Source organism: Oncorhynchus gorbuscha, linkage group LG13 (genome assembly GCF_021184085.1).
Source record: "Oncorhynchus gorbuscha isolate QuinsamMale2020 ecotype Even-year linkage group LG13, OgorEven_v1.0, whole genome shotgun sequence".
In the NCBI taxonomy this organism is placed as follows: Eukaryota; Metazoa; Chordata; class Actinopteri; order Salmoniformes; family Salmonidae; genus Oncorhynchus; species Oncorhynchus gorbuscha.
Genome location: NC_060185.1, coordinates 44,902,448 through 44,921,084, shown reverse-complemented (window position 1 = coordinate 44,921,084; position 18,637 = coordinate 44,902,448). Strand labels below are relative to the sequence as shown.

At 47.9% G+C, this 18,637-nt stretch overlaps 2 protein-coding genes across 12 annotated transcripts in view; one reads left to right on the top strand and one right to left on the bottom strand.

Annotated features, from left to right (window-relative positions):
- Window positions 1–14,445, top strand: part of LOC123992968 (rap1 GTPase-activating protein 2-like) — a 158,539-nt gene extending 144,094 nt beyond the window's left edge. For all 11 annotated transcript variants that reach the window (XM_046294655.1, XM_046294654.1, XM_046294656.1 and 8 more), the window contains 9 exons: window positions 601–687; window positions 893–1,033; window positions 6,531–6,677; window positions 7,004–7,116; window positions 7,330–7,428; window positions 8,357–8,477; window positions 9,620–9,728; window positions 10,106–10,176; window positions 11,753–14,445. In XM_046294655.1, the coding sequence (XP_046150611.1) occupies window positions 601–687; window positions 893–1,033; window positions 6,531–6,677; window positions 7,004–7,116; window positions 7,330–7,428; window positions 8,357–8,477; window positions 9,620–9,728; window positions 10,106–10,176; window positions 11,753–11,761 (897 nt within the window). In that variant the 3' untranslated portion in view covers window positions 11,762–14,445. The remainder of the gene's footprint in view (window positions 1–600; window positions 688–892; window positions 1,034–6,530; window positions 6,678–7,003; window positions 7,117–7,329; window positions 7,429–8,356; window positions 8,478–9,619; window positions 9,729–10,105; window positions 10,177–11,752) is intronic.
- A 384-nt stretch (window positions 14,446–14,829) lies between these two features.
- On the bottom strand, window positions 14,830–17,336 carry LOC123992969. The gene is made up of 5 exons (XM_046294664.1): window positions 17,006–17,336; window positions 16,324–16,662; window positions 15,940–16,143; window positions 15,693–15,721; window positions 14,830–15,595 (listed from the first exon to the last, which is right to left on the bottom strand). Exons 1-5 carry the CDS (start codon window positions 17,052–17,054, stop codon window positions 15,491–15,493), a joined length of 726 nt encoding a protein of 241 aa, XP_046150620.1. The 5' UTR covers window positions 17,055–17,336; the 3' UTR covers window positions 14,830–15,490.
- Between the last annotated feature and the right edge of the window lie 1,301 nt (window positions 17,337–18,637).

Below are 18,637 nucleotides of genomic sequence, written 5' to 3'. Positions count from 1 at the left end.
AGGATGCACGTTTTAGAAAAAATATTTATACCCATCTACCAATAGGTGCCCTTCTTTGCCAGGAACTGGAAAACCACCCTGGTCTTTGTGGTTGAACCTGTGTTTGACATTCACTGCTCGACTGAGGGACCTTACAGATCATTGTATGTGTGGGGTACAGAGATGAGGTAGTCGTTCAACAATCATGTTTAACACTATTTATTATTGTACTCAGAGGGAGTCCATGGAACTTATGATGTGACTTGTTAAGTACATTTTTACCCCTGAACTTATTTAGGCCATAACAAAGACTATGAATATTTATCGACTCAAAACATTTGAGCTTTTCATTTAGAAATCATTTTTATCTAAAAACGTAATTCCACTTTGACATTATGGGGTATTTTGTGTAAAGACCAGTGATACAAAATCTCAATTTAATCCATTTCAAATTCAGACTGTAACACAACAAAATGTGGAACATTTTGTGAATACATTCTGAAGGCGCTGTATCAGTCCTTTTCGTCCCGTCGACTCCAGGCGACCAAATGATGATGAGTATGGTGCTGATGAAAGTCACCTCTCCCCTTCCACCCCCCTCCCCTTCTCCTCTCTCCACAGGGTCCTGAGTTCCGCGACTTCCTGCTGACAAAGCTGATCAATGCAGAGAACGCCTGCTACAAGTCTGACAAGTTCGCCAAGCTAGAGGTGAGAGGGGAAGATGACTCAAGACACCCTGGATGTGTTGTTCAATCTCTTTCATCTGTCTCAGTCACCTCTACCGCTGCTTCTTAAATGAAACGTGGTGGTGTTGTTTCGTGTGTGTGTGTTTGCTTGCATCTGTGCGTCTGTGTGTGTCTGTGTGTCTCTATGCATACGTGTGTACATGCGTCTGTGGGTGTGTGTGTTCCAGGGGCGGACGCGAGCTGCCTTGCTGGATAACCTTCACGATGAGCTCCACAGACAGACCCAGGCTACTCTGGGGCTCGGCCACGCTGGGGAGGAGGACAAGCTGGAGAACGGGGGCCATGGGGGACTGCTGGAGTCCTTCAAGGTGACTCTTTAACACAGTTCTTTACCTCGTCATCTGACGCCATGTCTGAACCTGTCTGAACCTGTCTGAACCTGTCTGAACCTGTCCTGTACCCTCTCTTTCACCTATCTAGTCTACTGATGTTGTCTCTCTCTCTCTTTCTCTCTCTCTCTCTCTCTCTCTCTCTCTCTCTCTCTCTCTCTCTCTCTCTCTCTCTCTCTCTCTCGCGCTGTCTCTCTCTCCCTTTCTCTCTGTCCAGCGCTCTCTCTCTCTCTCTCTCTCACACGCAGACACACAGACCCCCTCTCTCTTTCTCTCTCTCTCTCTCTCTCTCTCTCTCTCTCTCTCTCTCTCTCTCTCTCTCTCTCTCTCTCTCTCTCTCTCTCTCTCTCTCTCTCTCGCGCTGTCTCTCTCTCCCTTTCTCTCTGTCCAGCGCTCTCTCTCTGTCTCTCTCTCACACGCAGACACACAGACCCCCTCTCTATTTCTCTCCCTCTCTCTCTCTCTGTCTCTCTCTCTCTCTGACACGCAGACACACAGACCCCCTCTCTATTTCTCTCCCTCTCTCCCTCTCTCCCTCTCTCCCTCTCTCCCTCTCTCCCTCTCTTTCTCTCTGTCTCCCGCCACGCTGCTGTTGGTTGAGATTACGGGATGTTAATCATCGTACCACCTTACCCGTCTCTCTCCCTTCCTTCCTCCCTCCCCCATCCCCCCTGTCTGACCATATGGTGTCTCGCTGTGTTCACAGGCAGTGTGGAGGTGTGTGTTACATGCCACTCGTTCAACCACTGGGGATGCTGTGCTCATCTCTACAACAGCAGTCATTGTCTATTACCTGTCGTCGCAGATACTGTATCATACTGATTGAGAATCAGAACAAAGCACGTCTTGAAATCATCTCCAAACATTGAAACACTCAATAAAGACTATTCCGGTGGTTTTGTTTGTTGTGTTTTATGCCCTGGCGACTAACACCCAGCGCCCCTATTTCCCTTAGTCTGACCTCCTAGTGATGACACATTATCATGAGGCTTGTGGTGATTTCCTTCACGATTTCAGTGACCTCAGATAGTAGCCTAGTACACAGAACATCATTATCAGTCATATTCAGTGTTGGGGAAGCTACTTTGAAAATATAGTTTACGGAGCTACCAATTACTTCACACTGGAAGAGGTTAAGGGACACTAAAGCTACCTTTAAGACCAATATAGTTCGCATAACGAAAGCTACTTTGAAAAAGTAGTTCACTACACCCAAACTACTTTGTGATACATTATCATAGCTAAATCTGAAATGTCGTAGACTACAAATTGCAACAACAAAAAAACCCGGATCATTCTGGAGTCAGATGCTAACACAATGTGTAATTTAGCCTGTTGAACACGTTTCAACTGAGAATTAGGCAGGTCTGATGCCAAAAAAAAGAAAGGAAATTCTTGTTTATCCATATTTTATGTTATTTTAGATTTTAAAAAGTAGTACGTAGTTCCACTAGTAAAACACTACTGAAACACTACCTAGATTATAATTTCATTACTAGTTGATTTACATGTAGTTCGCTACTCCCCAACACTGTTAATATTCATATCTCTCACTGTCCATGCATTGCATTTTCTCTCCTTATTCCTCTGTGTAGGAGAAGTGCACTCTCTGCTGACAGTACACTGTAATTGCAGGTTTGACCTTTCCCATGAACATAAATCTGATTGGATCAATATCAGATACATTCATTTTACCCAACCACATTATCAATAGAATACATAAAGAATATTCTATAATACTCACCTAATCTTGCTTCATTTGGCCATATGCTCCATGTTTACGAAGTCTGTCCATGAGAGTTTAATACACACCACAGTCAAAGAGCTTTGGAAATTGACGAGTACACAGGTTCGGTTTAGTTGCAGGATGCAGTAGGTAGTTGGACCAGTTCAAATCCCGGGTCAGGCGCTGGGAAGAAAATGGGGTCAATTGATCTGGAAACTGGAGGGCTGCTGGGTTCACATCCTAAAGATGTTGGGCCCTTGGGTTGGGCCCTTAAGCAAGCCTCCTTTACCTCAGAACATGTTCTCCATCCAGGGGTACTGTGCTTGTCTCAACTGTGTGCTGAGATAATGACTGTATTAATTTCCCTTCTCTTCCTCTGTCCTCTTTACTCTCTCACTCCGTCTCCGCTCCCTCCTCTGTCCCCATCTCTGTCCCCGTCTCTGTCCAATCCTTGTCCCGTCTCCGCTCCCTCCTCTGTCCCCGTCTCTATCCCCTCCTCTGTCCCTGTCTCTGTCCCCGTCTCTATCCCCTCCTCTGTCCCCGTCCCTGTCCCCGTCTCTGTCCCGTCTCCGCTCCCTCCTCTGGCCCCGTCTCTGTCCCCGTCTCTATCCCGTCTCTGTCCTGTCTCTGTCCCGTCTCTGTCCCGTCTCTGTCCCGTCTCCGCTCCCTCCTCTGGCCCCGTCTCTGTCCCCGTCTCTATCCCGTCTCTGTCCTGTCTCTGTCCCGTCTCTGTCCCCGTCTCTGTCCCCGTCTCTATCCCCTCCTCTGTCCCCGTCTCTGTCCCGTCTCTGTCCCCGTCTCTGTCCCGTCTCCGCTCCCTCCTCTGTCCCCGTCTCTGTCCCCGTCTCTATCCCCTCCTCTGTCCCGTCTCTGTCCCGTCTCCGCTCCCTCCTCTGTCCCCGTCTCTGTCCCCGTCTCTATCCCCCTCTCTGTCCCGTCTCCGCTCCCTCCTCTGTCCCCGTCTCTGTCCCCGTCTCTATCCCCCTCTCTGTCCCGTCTCCGCTCCCTCCTCTGTCCCCGTCTCTATCCCCTCCTCTGTCCCTGTCTCTGTCCCCGTCTCTATCCCCTCCTCTGTCCCCGTCCCTGTCCCCGTCTCTGTCCCGTCTCCGCTCCCTCCTCTGTCCCCGTCTCTGTCCCCGTCTCTATCCCGTCTCTGTCCCGTCTCTATCCCGTCTCTGTCCCGTCTCTGTCCCGTCTCCGCTCCCTCCTCTGTCCCCGTCTCTGTCCCCGTCTCTATCCCCTCCTCTGTCCCCGTCTCTGTCCCATCTCTGTCCCGTCTCTGTCCCCGTCTCTATCCCCTCCTCTGTCCCCGTCTCTGTCCCCGTCTCTATCCCCTCCTCTGTCCCCGTCTCTATCCCCTCCTCTGTCCCGTCTCTGTCCCGTCTCCGCTCCCTCCTCTGTCCCCGTCTCTGTCCCGTCTCCGCTCCCTCCTCTGTCCCCGTCTCTGTCCCCGTCTCTATCCCCTCCTCTGTCCCGTCTCTGTCCCGTCTCCGCTCCCTCCTCTGTCCCCGTCTCTGTCCCCCCGTCTCTGTCCCGTCTCTGTCTCTGTCCCCTCCTCTCCCCTCCCTGTCCCTGTCTCTGTCCCCGTCTCTGTCTCCCGTCCCTGTCCCTCTGTCCCTGTCCCCTCTGTCCCCCCTATCCCCTCCTCTGTCCCCTCCTCTGTCCCGTCTCTGTCCCGCTCCCTCCTCTGTCCCCGTCTCTGTCCCGTCTCCGCTCCCCCTCCTCTGTCCCCCCGTCTCTGTCCCCGTCTCTGTCCCGTCTCCGCTCCCTCCTCTGTCCCCGTCTCTGTCCCGTCGTCTCTATCCCCTCCTCTGTCCCCGTCTCTGTCTCCGCTCCCTCCTCTGTCCCCGTCTCTGTCCCTCCGCTCCCTCCTCTGTCCCCGTCTCTGTCCCGTCTCCGCTCCCCTCCTCTGTCCCCGTCTCTGTCCCGTCTCTGTCCCCGTCTCTGTCCCGTCTCCGCTCCCTCCTCTGTCCCCGTCTCTGTCCCGTCTCCGCTCCCTCCCTGTCCTCTGTCCCTGTCTCTGTCCCATCTCTCCCTCTCTGTCCCGTCTCCGTCTCCCCTCCTCTCCTCTGTCCCCTCTGTCCCTGTCTCTCTGTCTCCCTCTCTGTCCCGTCTCTGTCCCGTCTCCGCTCCCTCTCTGTCCCCGTCTCTGTCCCATCTCCGCTCCCTCCTCTGTCCCCGTCTCTGTCCCATCTCCGCTCCCTCCTCTGTCCCCGTCTCTGTCCCCGTCCCTCTCTGTCCCCCGTCCCTGTCCCCGTCTCTGTCCCGTCTCCGCTCCCTCCTCTGTCCCCGTCTCTGTCCCCGTCTCCGCTCCCTCCTCTGTCCCCGTCTCTGTCCCATCCCGCTCCCCTCCTCTGTCCCGTCTCTGTCCCGTCTCCGCTCCCTGCTCTGTCCCCGTCTCTGTCCCCGTCTCTATCCCCTCTCTGTCCCGTCTCTGTCCCGTCTCGCTCCCTCCTCTGTCCCCGTCTCTGTCCCGTCTCCGCTCCCTCCTCTGTCCCCGTCTCTGTCCCGTCTCTGTCCCGTCTCTGTCCCGTCTCCGCTCCCTCCTCTGTCCCCGTCTCTGTCCCCGTCTCTATCCCTCCTCTGTCCTCTGTCCCCTGCTCCCTCTCTGTCCCCGTCTCTGTCCCGTCTCTGTCCCCGTCCCGCTCCCTCTCTCTCTCTGCTCCCTCCTCTGTCCCCGTCTCTGTCCCGTCTCTGTCCCGTCTCTGTCCCGTCTCCGCTCCCTCCTCTGTCCCCGTCTCTGTCCCCGTCTCTATCCCCTCCTCTGTCCCCGTCTCTGTCCCGTCTCTGTCCCGTCTCTGTCCCGTCTCCGCTCCCTCCTCTGTCCCCGTCCTCTGTCCCGTCTCTGTCCCGTCTCCGCTCCCTGTCCTCTGTCCCCGTCTCTGTCCCGTCTCCGCTCCCTCCTCTGTGTCTGTCCCGTCTCTGTCCCCGTCTCGCTCCCTCCTCTGTCCCCGTCTCTGTCCCGTCTCCGCTCCCTCCTCTGTCCCCGTCTCTGTCCCCGTCTCTATCTCTGTCCCTCTCTGTCCCGTCTCCGCTCCCTCCTCTGTCCCCGTCTCTGTCCCCGTCTCTATCCCCCTCTCTGTCCCATCTCCGCTCCCTCCTCTGTCCCCGTCTCTGTCCCCGTCTCTATCCCCTCCTCTGTCCCCGTCTCTATCCCCTCCTCTGTCCCGTCTCTGTCCCGTCTCCGCTCCCTCCTCTGTCCCCGTCTCTGTCCCCGTCTCTATCCCCGTCTCTGTCCCGTCTCCGCTCCCTCCTCTGTCCCCGTCTCTGTCCCCGTCTCTATCCCCTCCTCTGTCCCGTCTCCGCTCCCTCCTCTGTCCCCGTCTCTGTCCCGTCTCCGCTCCCTCCTCTGTCCCCGTCTCTGTCCCCATCTCTATCCCCTCCTCTGTCCCCGTCTCTGTCCCCATCTCTGTCCCCTCCTCTGTCCCCGTCTCTGTCCCCGTCTCTGTCCCCTCCTCTGTCCCCGTCTCTGTCCCCGTCTCTGTCCCCGTCTCTGTCCCCTCCTCTGTCCCCGTCTCTGTCCCCGTCTCTGTCCCCTCCTCTGTCCCCGTCTCTGTCCCCGTCTCTGTCCCCGTCTCTGTCCCCGTTTCTGTCCCCTCCTCTGTCCCCGTCTCTGTCCCCGTCTCTGTCCCCTCCTCTGTCCCCGTCTCTGTCCCCGTCTCTGTCCCCTCCTCTGTCCCCATCTCTGTCCCCGTCTCTGTCCCCTCCTCTGTCCCCATCTCTGTCCCCATCTCTGTCCCTGTCCCCTAGCGTGCGATGCGCGTCCGGAGTCACTCCATGGAGACCATGGTAGGGTCCCACCGTCACCGGAGTCCAGGGGTGGGAGGGGGGGTCCCGGCCAGCTTGAGTGGAGGGGGGCTGCCGCAGAGCACCGAGTGCACAAAGAGTACCTTCTCGGTGAGCAGGGGGGAGAGGGTGGAGGGGGAGGAGTGCTTGAGGTCATAAAGTCATATTTACACACAAATTAAACTGGGCATACACATAATCGTGGTAAATTGCAAACATTTGCTCCAATTAGTCTTATGATATCAACATGTACTTTTGCAAACAGTCCCATCCATATAACATAATCATAGAATCGGTGTGCTGATGTAGTTTCAACTGTTTTGTATGTGAAGGGTAGTGGTCCATCACAATGTAGCCCAAATCTGCCTTTATTGAGCTCTATCAGCCTCTTAAATCTGTATATTGTCTGCTTGTTAATGCTGTGTCTCTCTCTCCAGCCACCAGTGCTGTCAGCCAAGTCTCCCCTAAAGAGTCCAGTGAAGCGTCGTTCAGGCCTCTTCCCCCGCCTCCACTCCAGCACAGAGAGCCCCTCGGACAGACACGCACGCAGGTCAGCAGGCTTTCCATAGCCCGGTCCCAGATCTGTTTGGGCTGTTTTGTTAATGACCACAGGAGCTGGCAATACATCACAAACAGATCTGGGAGCAGGCTTTGCATTCAGGTCAACTTTTGGTTTGTGTATTTATCATCACTAATACTGAGGCTTTTGTCATGTCATTGTGTACTTGTTCTATCTGCTAACTTGGTCTGTATGTTGTTGCAGTGACCAAAAGACCCCAGACATTTGCCCCCTCGGACAGGAAGGGAGATCAGAGACGTCGTCCAACCCCAGCTCGCCAGAGATCTGCCCCAACAAGGAGAGGTGAGATGAACCACAAACAAAACACTGGACATGAACACACAAGATGTGCATGAGGTGTGCAGATGCTTTGTAAACCTCTCCTCTACTCCCATCCCCTCTCCTCCCCTCTCTTTTCCTCTTGTCTCCTCTCCTCTCCTCCCCTCTCCTATCTTTTCATCTCATCTCCTTCCATCCCCTCTCCTATCTTTTCCTCTTTTATCCTCTCCTTCCATCCCCTCTCCTATCTTTTCCTCTCGCCTCCTCTCCTTCCATCCCCTCTCCTCCCCTCTCTTTTCCTCTCGCCTCCTCTCCTTCCATCCCCTCTCTTTTCCTCTCGCCTCCTCTCCTTCCATCCCCTCTCCTATCTTTTCCTCTCGCCTCCTCTCCTTCCATCCCCTCTCCTCCCCTCTCTTTTCCTCTTGTCTCCTCTCCTCTCCTCCCCTCTCTTTTCCTCTTGTCTCCTTTCCTCTCCTCCCCTCTCCTATCTTTTCATCTCATCTCCTTCCATCCCATCCCCTCTCCTATCTTTACCTCTTTTATCCTCTCCTTCCATCCCCTCTCCTATCTTTTCCTCTCGCCTCCTCTCCTTCCATCCCCTCTCCTCCCCTCTCTTTTCCTCTCCTCTCCTCCCATCCCCTCTCCTCTCCTCTCCTCCCCTCTCCTATCTTTTCCTCTTTTCTCCTCTCCTTCCATCCCCTCTCCTCTCCTCCCCTCTACTATCTTTTCCTCTCGTCTCCTCTCCTTCCTTCTCCTCTCCTCCCCTCTCCTATATTTTCCTCTCGTCTCCTCTCCTTCCATCCCTTCTCCTCTCCTCTCCTATCTTTTCCTCTCGTCTCCTCTCCTTCCATCCCTTCTCCTCTCCTCTCCTATCTTTTCCTCTCGTCTCCTCTCCTTCCATTCCCTCTTCTCTCCCCTCCTCTAATGCTGTTCCTCTACCTCCTGTCACCAGGCCGTTCCTCAAGCTGAAGGACTGCAGCAGCAGCAGACCCAACATCTCTCGCTCGTCCTCCAGCACCAGCAGCTTCAGCAGCACCACTGGAGAGGGAGAGGCCCTGGAGGAGCTTGACACTGTGAGGGCCCGCGGCCACGCCACTGGAGAGACAGGGGGCTGGGGAGGGGGAGGCCCTTGGGGCATTGTGCTGGGGGGTGTATGGAGGATGGACAGAGGGTTGGGGGATAGGGAGTAGGGGGGTCAGGGGGACAATGAGGCGGTGGGCTGGGAGACAGGGCGACAGGTGGCTGTAGAGCAGAGGGGTAGGGGAGTGGGGTGTTGTTGAGATGGGCTTGGGTGAGCCATAGCATTTGGATCAGGACCGGCATGGTACTTCTGGCACAAAATTGGGCAGGTCATAGGCCTGTGGTGCTCAGAAGTGGTGGGATCCAAAATGATGTATTGTATAAGGACCATGTTTGTTTTATCATTAACTGCATGAAGGCATCAACAAATTGCACAGTTGGAATGATGTGAGAGGATCTGGCAGCACTGAGAGAAGAAATAGAGGGGATGCAACCTCATGACAGCTGGTGATTAAGTCAATTATGGTTCCTGTCACTCTCTCTGGATCATATTGTGTTGGATGTCAATCACGCACGCTTGGCAAAGGATGAGAATGTCATATCATTGTTGTATCATCCACACATTACACAAACAGATTCGTGTTTACACACACAAAACTGCTGTTCCAGAGTTTACAGCTCAGTTTACAGTCTTGCTGTTAAACAGAACTCTGTTAATATCCTACGGCTGGAATTTGTGTGTCCCTCCGGAGCAGTTTTGGAGAGCACAGCGGCAGCACACTGCTGAAAACCGACCATGTGTAGTAATTCCAGCTGAAGTCTGTCTGCCTTGAATTAGTAGCCCTAGTCTGTAGTCTGTAGTGTGTAGTGTGTAGTCTGTAGTCTGTAGTTTGTAGTCTGTAGTGTGTAGTCTGTAGTGTGTAGTCTGTAGTGTGTAGTCTGTAGTGTGTAGTCTGTAGTTTGTAGTCTGTAGTGTGTAGTCTGTAGTGTGTAGTCTGTAGTGTGTAGTCTGTAGTGTGTAGTCTGTAGTGTGTAGTCTGTAGTGTGTGTGACAGTGAAAGCATACAAATGGATGACTACCCTCACCCTGACAGCTCATCCTCATCTTCCTCTTCTCCTTCCTCTTCCTCCTCGTCGTCGTCCGTCCCTCTTCCTCTTTTTCCTCATCGTCATCCTCCTCCTCCTCCTCTCCCAGGGAACCCATCCGTCCATAGCCTCGTCGTCCGTGTTCAGCCCCTTCCCTTCCCTCAGCGTGGAGAGCCAAGGCTCGGCCACCCCCCTCATCATGTGTCGCAGTCCCACAGGTAAACACTGATACACTACACAACACCTAGGTGTGACTGACCGGGATCCAAACCTGGGTCTCCTGCGTACCACAAGACCGTGTTAGCCCTCTGGGCTAAAGTCTAGGCATTCTGCAAGTCATTAGGCTTGCTCAACACATGAGTATGGTTTTCAACCACCACTGTTATATACTGTAGGTCTCTATGCCCTCTGTGTCCATGTGTTACACTCTAGAGTACAGTCGTGGGTTTGTTTACGTTCTTTACTATCAGGAAGCTCATGTTACTTACGGGATTGTTTGCGAGTATGTTTCCTCATCCTCAATGTGTGATTGACACTAAATAATAGACTATGTATTCGTCTGTTTAACGGAGGCTTTATCTTATTCTCCCTCCAGATGTGAAGAGTAAGATGTCTCCCAGGTCAAACTTGAAGTTCCGCTTTGACAAGATGAGCCACTCCACAACAGTAAGTGATGTCTCACTGTACTATGCTATACTGTACTGTACTCTACTGTAATATATTATACTATACTGCACTGTACTATGCTATACTGTACTGTACTCTACTGTAATATATTATACTATACTGCACTGTACTATACTATACTGTACTGTACTCTACTGTAATATAGTATACTATACTGCACTGTACTATACTATACTGTACTGTACTCTACTGTAATATACTATACTGTACTGTATTATACTATACTGCACTGTATTATGCTATACTGTACTGTACTCTACTGTAATATACTGTACTGTACTATGCTATACTGTACTGTACTCTACTGTAATATACTGTACTGTACTATGCTATACTGTACTGTACTCTACTGTAATATACTGTACTGTATTATACTATACTGCACTGTACTATACTATACTGTACTGTACTCTACTGTAATATACTATACTGTACTGTATTATACTATACTGCACTGTACTATGCTATACTGTACTGTACTCTACTGTAATATACTGCACTGTACTATGCTATACTGTACTGTACTCTACTGTAATATACTGTACTGTATTATACTATACTGCACTGTACTATGCTATACTGTACTGTACTCTACTGTAATATACTATACTGTACTGTATTATACTATATTATACTGTATTATACTATACTGCACTGTACTATACTATATATAGCAATAAGACACAGGAGGTGTGGTATATGGTCAATATACCACGGCTAACGGGCATTCTTATGCACAACGCAACGCTGAGTGACTGGATACAGCCTTAGCCGTGGTATATATACCACCAACCCCCGAGGTGCCTTATTGCTTTTATAAATCACAGTCCCTTCACTACACTGTCTGCTCTGAGCTAGGTTCTGTATCACAGTCCCTTCACTACACTGTCTGCTCTGAGCTAGGGTCTGTATCACAGTCCCTTCACTACACTGTCTGCTCTGAACTAGGTTCTGTATCACAGTCCCTTCACTACACTGTCTGCTCTGAGCTAGGTTCTGTATCACAGTCCCTTCACTACACTGTCTGCTCTGAGCTAGGTTCTGTATCACAGTCCCTTCACTACACTGTCTGCTCTGAGCTAGGTTCTGTATCACAGTCCCTTCACTACACTGTCTGCTCTGAGCTAGGTTCTGTATCACAGTCCCTTCACTACACTGTCTGCTCTGAGCTAGGTTCTGTATCACAGTCCCTTCACTACACTGTCTGCTCTGAGCTAGGTTCTGTATCAGAGCCCCTTCACTACACTGTCTGCTCTGAGCTAGGTTCTGTATCACAGTCCCTTCACTACACTGTCTGCTCTGAGCTAGGTTCTGTATCAGAGCCCCTTCACTACACTGTCTGCTCTGAGCTAGGTTCTGTATCAGAGCCCCTTCACTACACTGTCTGCTCTGAGCTAGGTTCTGTATCAGAGCCCCTTCACTACACCTAATCTCTTATCTTCAGTACACTATCTAGCTAGAGATCCTGCATTAACCTGTCAGCTTGATCTCTCATTCGAATAGTGATGATGATGATGTTGTTGTAATGGGACATTTCTGTTATTTTCTATTGCAGTCCGAGTAGAAATCTGGATATTCCAAAAAAGGGACAACACTGGCTGTTGGAGCAAAAAACAGCCACAACATCACCCACGCATCACAATGGAATCCCAAAATGTACTTACCTTCATGACTTAAGGGAATTAAGTGAACTAGCTAGTGCGTAAGAGCATACACACACAGACAGATACTGAGCTGGAAAGGAGAGAGAATCCTGTGAGTCTGAACTAAGAAGGGGTGAAAGAAAGGTTCCTCTCAGTATCTCTCTCTCGACATGTCTGGTATAGAAATAGCTCACAGTGAGAGGTGCCCACGTGTTGCTGACATCACACCACATGTTTATTGGCCCCTGGTCTGATTAAAATACTCATCTGCAACATTAACCTGATACAACTAGACAAGGCAAAGGTTAAAGGTCCAATGCAGGCATGTTTATCTCAATATCCAATCATTTCTGGGTAACAGCTAAGTACCTTACTGTGATTGTTTTCAATTCAAATTGTCAAAAAGAAACAGAAATAGCTTCTTAGCAAAGGGCAATTTCTCAAGCAAGAATCTTGCTAGGCCTGTGGGGAGGGAACAATGAAAATGAGCTATTATTGGCAGAGAGGTTTGGAACTCTCTTTCTTATTGGTCTATTAACCAATTTACCGCATGGTGATGTCACCGTGGAAGGCCAAACCTCTATCCCAGCAGAACAGGCTGAAATTTCAGGAGCTCTTTTCAAACAGCTCCTACACTAAAAGGGCATTATCATCCTTTTCACTATTTCACAGTATTATACCAACCTCATAGTGTGGAAATATATATAAAACACAGGACAATCTCGTTTTTGACTGCACTGGGCCTTTAACCTCACAACATTCGTGGTCACTGATTTATGACACTGTGGTGATGGGTCACTTTTCCGCTGGACTCATCTCTCCTATTACAGTGATTGCTTATTGTTGTCCTCTTCTGTTATGATCTCCATATCTGGGTCCAGGTTGGTGTAAGTTGTTGTACTGTCCTTCAGAAAGGGATGTTGTTGTTAACCTGGGGGACTGTCTCTCTTGCCTTTGCCCCAGTATGTCTGTTTGGGGACAGTTCCTCTATTGCCTGACAAGGAGTTCCTGCTGCAGTAGTTTAGCTGCTTTTTAAGTCACCTGTTGTAATGCTGGTCGTCTAAACCCCTTGGCCTCACGTACAGTATGTATCTGCTGCACAGTCAACGCAGGTCAATAGAATGGATCAATCCACAATAGAGATAGATACAGTATTTATATACTGTATAGATACTAGGGTTTCTAGGGTTACGGTCAATTCCATTTCCGTTCCTTTTTTTTTTTTTATCTCATAGGAAGATATTGAGGACAGTTGGAATTTAACTATACTTCCTGAATTGACATGGAATTGATAGATACAGTGTTTATCTCTATGGCTCAATCCTCATCAAACAGTTTTGAAGTATTCAAGTTTGTCTTAAGCTGCAGAAGGAAGGGACTTTACCCTCATGAACCAAGTGCTCTATTAGTGGAGATTTGCTCACATGAAAAGAAAAATGCCATTGCGCTCTGTCACAAGCTTAATATAGCCAAAGTCGCGCCTTACAATCTTTCTGAAACCCTTTCACCTTCCGGGTGCTTCTCACTGTGTGAGAGGTTGAGCAGAGAGTTTGGATAAGGTTTTATTTGGTTTACGTTTAGCTGTGGGTGTCTGGTGAATCCAAAACCTGCATTCAAATACTATTTGAAATCATTCAAATACTTTGAGTGTGCGCTCCAGCCTGCCTTGGTTTGCAGTTTTTGGGACAGGCAAGTTAATCAAGCACAGATCATGGATTTGAAATGGTTTAATATAGTATTTGAACCCAGGTCTGCTTTCCACATGCCCTTATACAAACATCCAGTTGTATTTCACCCAGTTCATCAATGTTCGTTGAAAACATGTCTGCTTATGAAGGATGCATAGCTGAGAAACTCACAGGCCGCTCCATGGAAATCATGTTTAGCCGTTCAAGTCATTTCGCAATGTTTTCTTTTTCTCTCACTAACATTTTTCCAAAAATAAATCATTGACCAGAGAATATTTTAAAGGGATCTTACGTATTTTGGAAGTGTGATTGAGCGCTATGTGATTTTGATGGTTCATTTTTCAGTCTTAAGTGAAAACAAACAGAAAAAAACAACATTTGATGTTAAAAAAATGTTAGAGCATTGTAGTTCCAAAAGATATTACAATGCAACTTTACCTTGTTGTAAGCTATATGATTATAAACGAATCATGTGTGAATGTCTTCACCCAGGAACGCATCGAAATGGCAAGGTCTCCATTGATGTGACCAGCTATATTTGAGTTTGGGAGAATATCCATGCACTATAGAGGTTCATTCTTATCGCTGGAGTATTTGTGACTGGAGTTCTGTTATGTGGTACACAAAAACTCAGAAAGTTGAGCAGGGCAGAGAGTTAAATAGGAACTAGTCTTTTAGTTCGTAGAGGGCATCCACAAGTGCCCCTCAGCCTACTCTCTATTAATAAGGCCATAATTTATTGATTTTATCTTTTGCTATTGATGTTATGTAAAAATGTAATTGCAGATTAAATTAACGAAATAGGTCAAATGAAAAGACATTTTAATTTAAAAAGCCTACAAATGCATATGTATATTTCGTTATGTAATGTGGCATTAAGAATTTATTATGAAATAAAATGTTGTATTTTGTGTCAATTTGTGTTGTGTTGCTTAATCCAGTGACCTCACAGGAAGGAACAGAGGCATATCTGAATGTTCTTGTCTGTTCATTTTAAAAGGGACATAGCGTGCTTTAGACCTGGGTTCAAATACTACTTGAAATCATCTTAAATAATGTATATATTTGCCTGATTGAGCTTGCCTGGCTTAATGGACCAATGGAATAGTCCAAAAAAAAAACGGCAAACCTCACCCCTCTGCTCCTCCAGGCAGGCTAGAGCAAACACTCAAAGTATTTGAAATGTGTCTAATAGTATCTGAACCCAGGTCTGCTTTACATAGAACGTTGTTTGGAGGGGGAAACATTTCATACAAGTCGCTCTACTTTGCTTAGCAGTGACAATATTTTGGTATGGAACATCAGTTCTAGTTTGTTTTATTAAAACACACGGCAGAGAAAGTAGTTTCCACCAATTACATAATAATTACAGTTTTAACAAATAAAAGACTGTTGGACACATCATTATTTAGGACATTGAACATAGATTATATTCTCAGATGATTTTCACATGGCATCACATCATCTAGCTGAGTGCGTGGATAGCAGTCACTGCATGGCACATATAAAATACAGAACGCACCTGAAATCGTTCAATCCAGAGCTCTGAAATGTGACCACTTGGTCGAAACAGCCTGTTCCATGCGGAGGTGAATATTGTAGTGAATTCAGGGGATAGCCTTGGTCAGGACTCGAACCCAGGTCCAGCGACTGTCAAGCCAACGCCTAAGCCTTTACGCCAAGTGATCCAACCATTTGACGAGGTCACTACCTACTGGCCACAGACGTCAATTCAACGTCTATTCTGATTCAGAAGGGCTTGGGTTAAATGCAGAAGACACATTTCAGTTGAATGCATTCAGTTGTACAACTGACTAGGTATCCCCCTTTCCCTTTCACTTATTCCACGTTGGTTCCACGTACTTTCATTGAAATTACGTGGAAACAACGTTGATTCAACCAGTGTGTGCTCAGTGAGTAGGAGATGGGTTAAGGTCTCTACAATATAAAAGTCTGACTGAGTCAGGAGAAGCGGAGAGAGGAGTAGACTGTGGGCTGTGCAGCTTCTCGTTGAGGATTAGGATTCGGCTGTTCAAGGCAGCCCTTTGAAAGAGCTGCATAGACCAACTGCAAGAAAAGAGACACTCAAGTTAGCCCGAGGAAGCATTCTAGAAAAAGGTTAAGGATAAGGCCATTCAGAAGCCATTATTCAAAGAACACGCACCTCTATCTTTGGTTTAGGCTTGGGTGTGGCTGCAAAGAAAAGATACGAGTCAAAAGCAGAATTAATGCACACCTAATTGGGCACTTCACAAATTAGCATTAGACTTGGCCTTTAAATAAGCAGTAGACACGTTCAACTGTACAATTGGATAGCAAGTTCATGTACAGTGCTGTGGTAGAAATGTGCATGTCAACACACTGCAGCAAGATGTTATGAAATTGTATCGATAAAGAAAGAGATGTCTTACGGGGCTTGTCCTTGCGTGCGCTTCGGGAGCGTGGCGGGGGGTTCGGCGGTGGTATTGGTGGGGGCTGAGACGGGACCTTTGACCTTCTATGGCAAGCCAGTCCCAGAACCAAAACCAGGGTGATTACCAGGGTGATTACCAAACAGGTACTTACATACACCGCCACCCTGGAATAGACCTTCCACACGGATGTGGGTGGTGTGGCTACAGAGAAAGGGTACAGCAAAATCAATGATGTCCGAGCACATACCAGTCTATTTGTCATTTCGGAATGTGGAGTGGTCATTTTCTGTGATTGTTTCTTATTTTGGGGGTAAAAATAAATGAATACATACTGTACATTACTTGCATGAAATGTATTAACAATAGAAGGACCATATGTACCTGCAGTAATGTTCACATGTGTCATATGTCCAACACTGGTGTATCCCTCAACCCAGGTGATCTGGCATTGGTACATTCCATAATCTGATTGGTTGACGTTGAGGATGTCCATGAGCAGACGGGTTCTATTGGTTGTCAACGTGACATTGGAGAGATGATGCCTTGGAGTGGGACTAAAGAGAAGGAACTGTCCCTCTGTTGACAGACCCCATCCTCCTGTCCAGCCATCATCTCCACAATGCTGAACAACACAGGATAGGGAAAGAGTGCCCCCTTTTGGTACGTTAACAGAACCTCTCTTTGCCAAGATAGAAGTCACACACTCCTCTGCATCGTGACCTGAGGGAACAAAAGTTGAAAAAAAGTGAACACATAAATATGATACAAACAATTCACTAGACAACAGAGGAGCAGCATCTACAGCAATGAATATCCTAACAGCAATCTACATTTATAGTAATGAGAGAGAACTAATTGAGAGTAGTTATTCCCCATGAAACCTCTCTTGTAGGAAAGCAGATGGTACATCAATTTAGATTAGATTGTTTGATTGATTACTTGTCCTTTCTTTTCTTGAGTGACATCCTGTTTCAGGTGCTTGTTGGTCATCCTTATTCTGGTTTTAAAATCAAGGTTATATCCACAACTGTCAGGAATCCTAAACATAAGTTGTTGGACTTACCCGGGAGAATGCATAGACAGGTCAATGAGAGAAACAGACAGTTGTACATGTCTTTATTTCCCTTAGAATAGTATGTTTTTCTTCAGCGTTCCCCTTTCAGTTACTTTCCCCTGTATGAGCTCATGCCGGGTTCCATAGAGCAGCCCCAAGACATGTCCTGGTGCCTCAGGAAGCTGGACCGAACATTATCAGCTCAATAACTACTGTGTTTTTACCAGGCGTATATAAATTGTTCTTCGTTCTTCAATTGTTCTCTCACTTTCTCATGACATTTTTCCCCCTCATTGGGAGTGTACTCTCAGCAATTGCGAAATGGTTTCCACCAGCTGCCTCAGTCGAGTTGGAAGTAAGGAAGGAAGTTCGCGCACGCACACACGCACGCACGCACACACACACACACACACACACACACACACACACACACACACACACACACACACACACACACACACACACACACACACACACACACGCACACACACACACGCACACGCACACGCACACACAGACACACACACAGACACACACACACACACAGACACACACACACACAGACACACACACACACACACACACACACACACACACACGCACACACACACACACACACACACACACACACACACACTCTCAGTCTTTCTCTCCAACTCCAACTCCAACTCCAAAAGGCAAATCACATCCTTCCTCAGGCTGAACACTGAAATCTGTGGGCTGGGCACAATTATTAACTCCTTTCATAGAAAATACATTCAGTATTACATTTACTGAAGAATACATTTCCATGGAAACCAAGAAGAGAGTGTGTTGAATGTGTATGTTTTTGATTGTGTCTGTACATTGAATCTATTTTTTTTCTATTTCAAAGGAAGATTGTGTAATGGCATGGACCATGTTGTAAAGTAAATCTCCTTGTTGCTTCTATCCAACCTAGGCTATATTTCGAACCAATTCAGGCCAACCGCAAGGGAGTTCAAACTGTAAAATGAGAGCAACAAAATGAGTTATTACGGAATAATAAGAACAGTATACATACATTCCACAATGATTGTCACATTTCAACTGAATAACTTGGTATAGAGCAACTGTACTGACTCTGATGATCCTCTAATATGAGGTCCCATGTCCTCACCAGTCTCTACTTTTTTTTAGGGGCATGTTTTTTTAATTGATTTTTGTATTTCACCTTTATTTAACCAGGTAGGCGAGTTGAGATCAAGTTCTCATTTACAACTGCGACCTGGCCAAGACAAAGCAAAGCAGTACGACAAAACAACAACACAGAGTTACACATAAACAAACGTACAGTCAATAACACAATAGAAAAATCTGTGTACAGTGTGTGCAAATGTAGAAGAGTAGGGAAGTAAGGCAATAAATAGGCCATGGAGGCGAAATAATTACAATTTAGCATTAACACTGGAGTGATAGATGTGCAGATGATGATGTGAGATACTGGGGTGCAAAAGAGCAACAGGATAAGTAACAATATGGGGATGAAGTAGTTGGATGTGCTATTTACAGATTGGCTGTGTACAGGTACAGTGATCGGTAAGCTGTTGAAACTGTTATGCCAAGAGTGTTTATTTCTATTTTAGAGGAACTATTAGTGACAAAACTAATCAGTCCATTCAA

Coding starts and splice junctions, on each gene's coding strand:
- LOC123992969 (XM_046294664.1), bottom strand. CDS start 17,054: ATGTACAACTGTCTGTTTCTCTCATTGACCTGTCTATGCATTCTCCCG. Junction 15,722..15,939: donor CGCACGCAAGGACAAGCCCC/GTAAGACATCTC, acceptor TTTTCTTTGCAG/CCACACCCAAGCCTAAACCA. Junction 15,596..15,692: donor AGCCTAAACCAAAGATAGAG/GTGCGTGTTCTT, acceptor CTTTTCTTGCAG/TTGGTCTATGCAGCTCTTTC.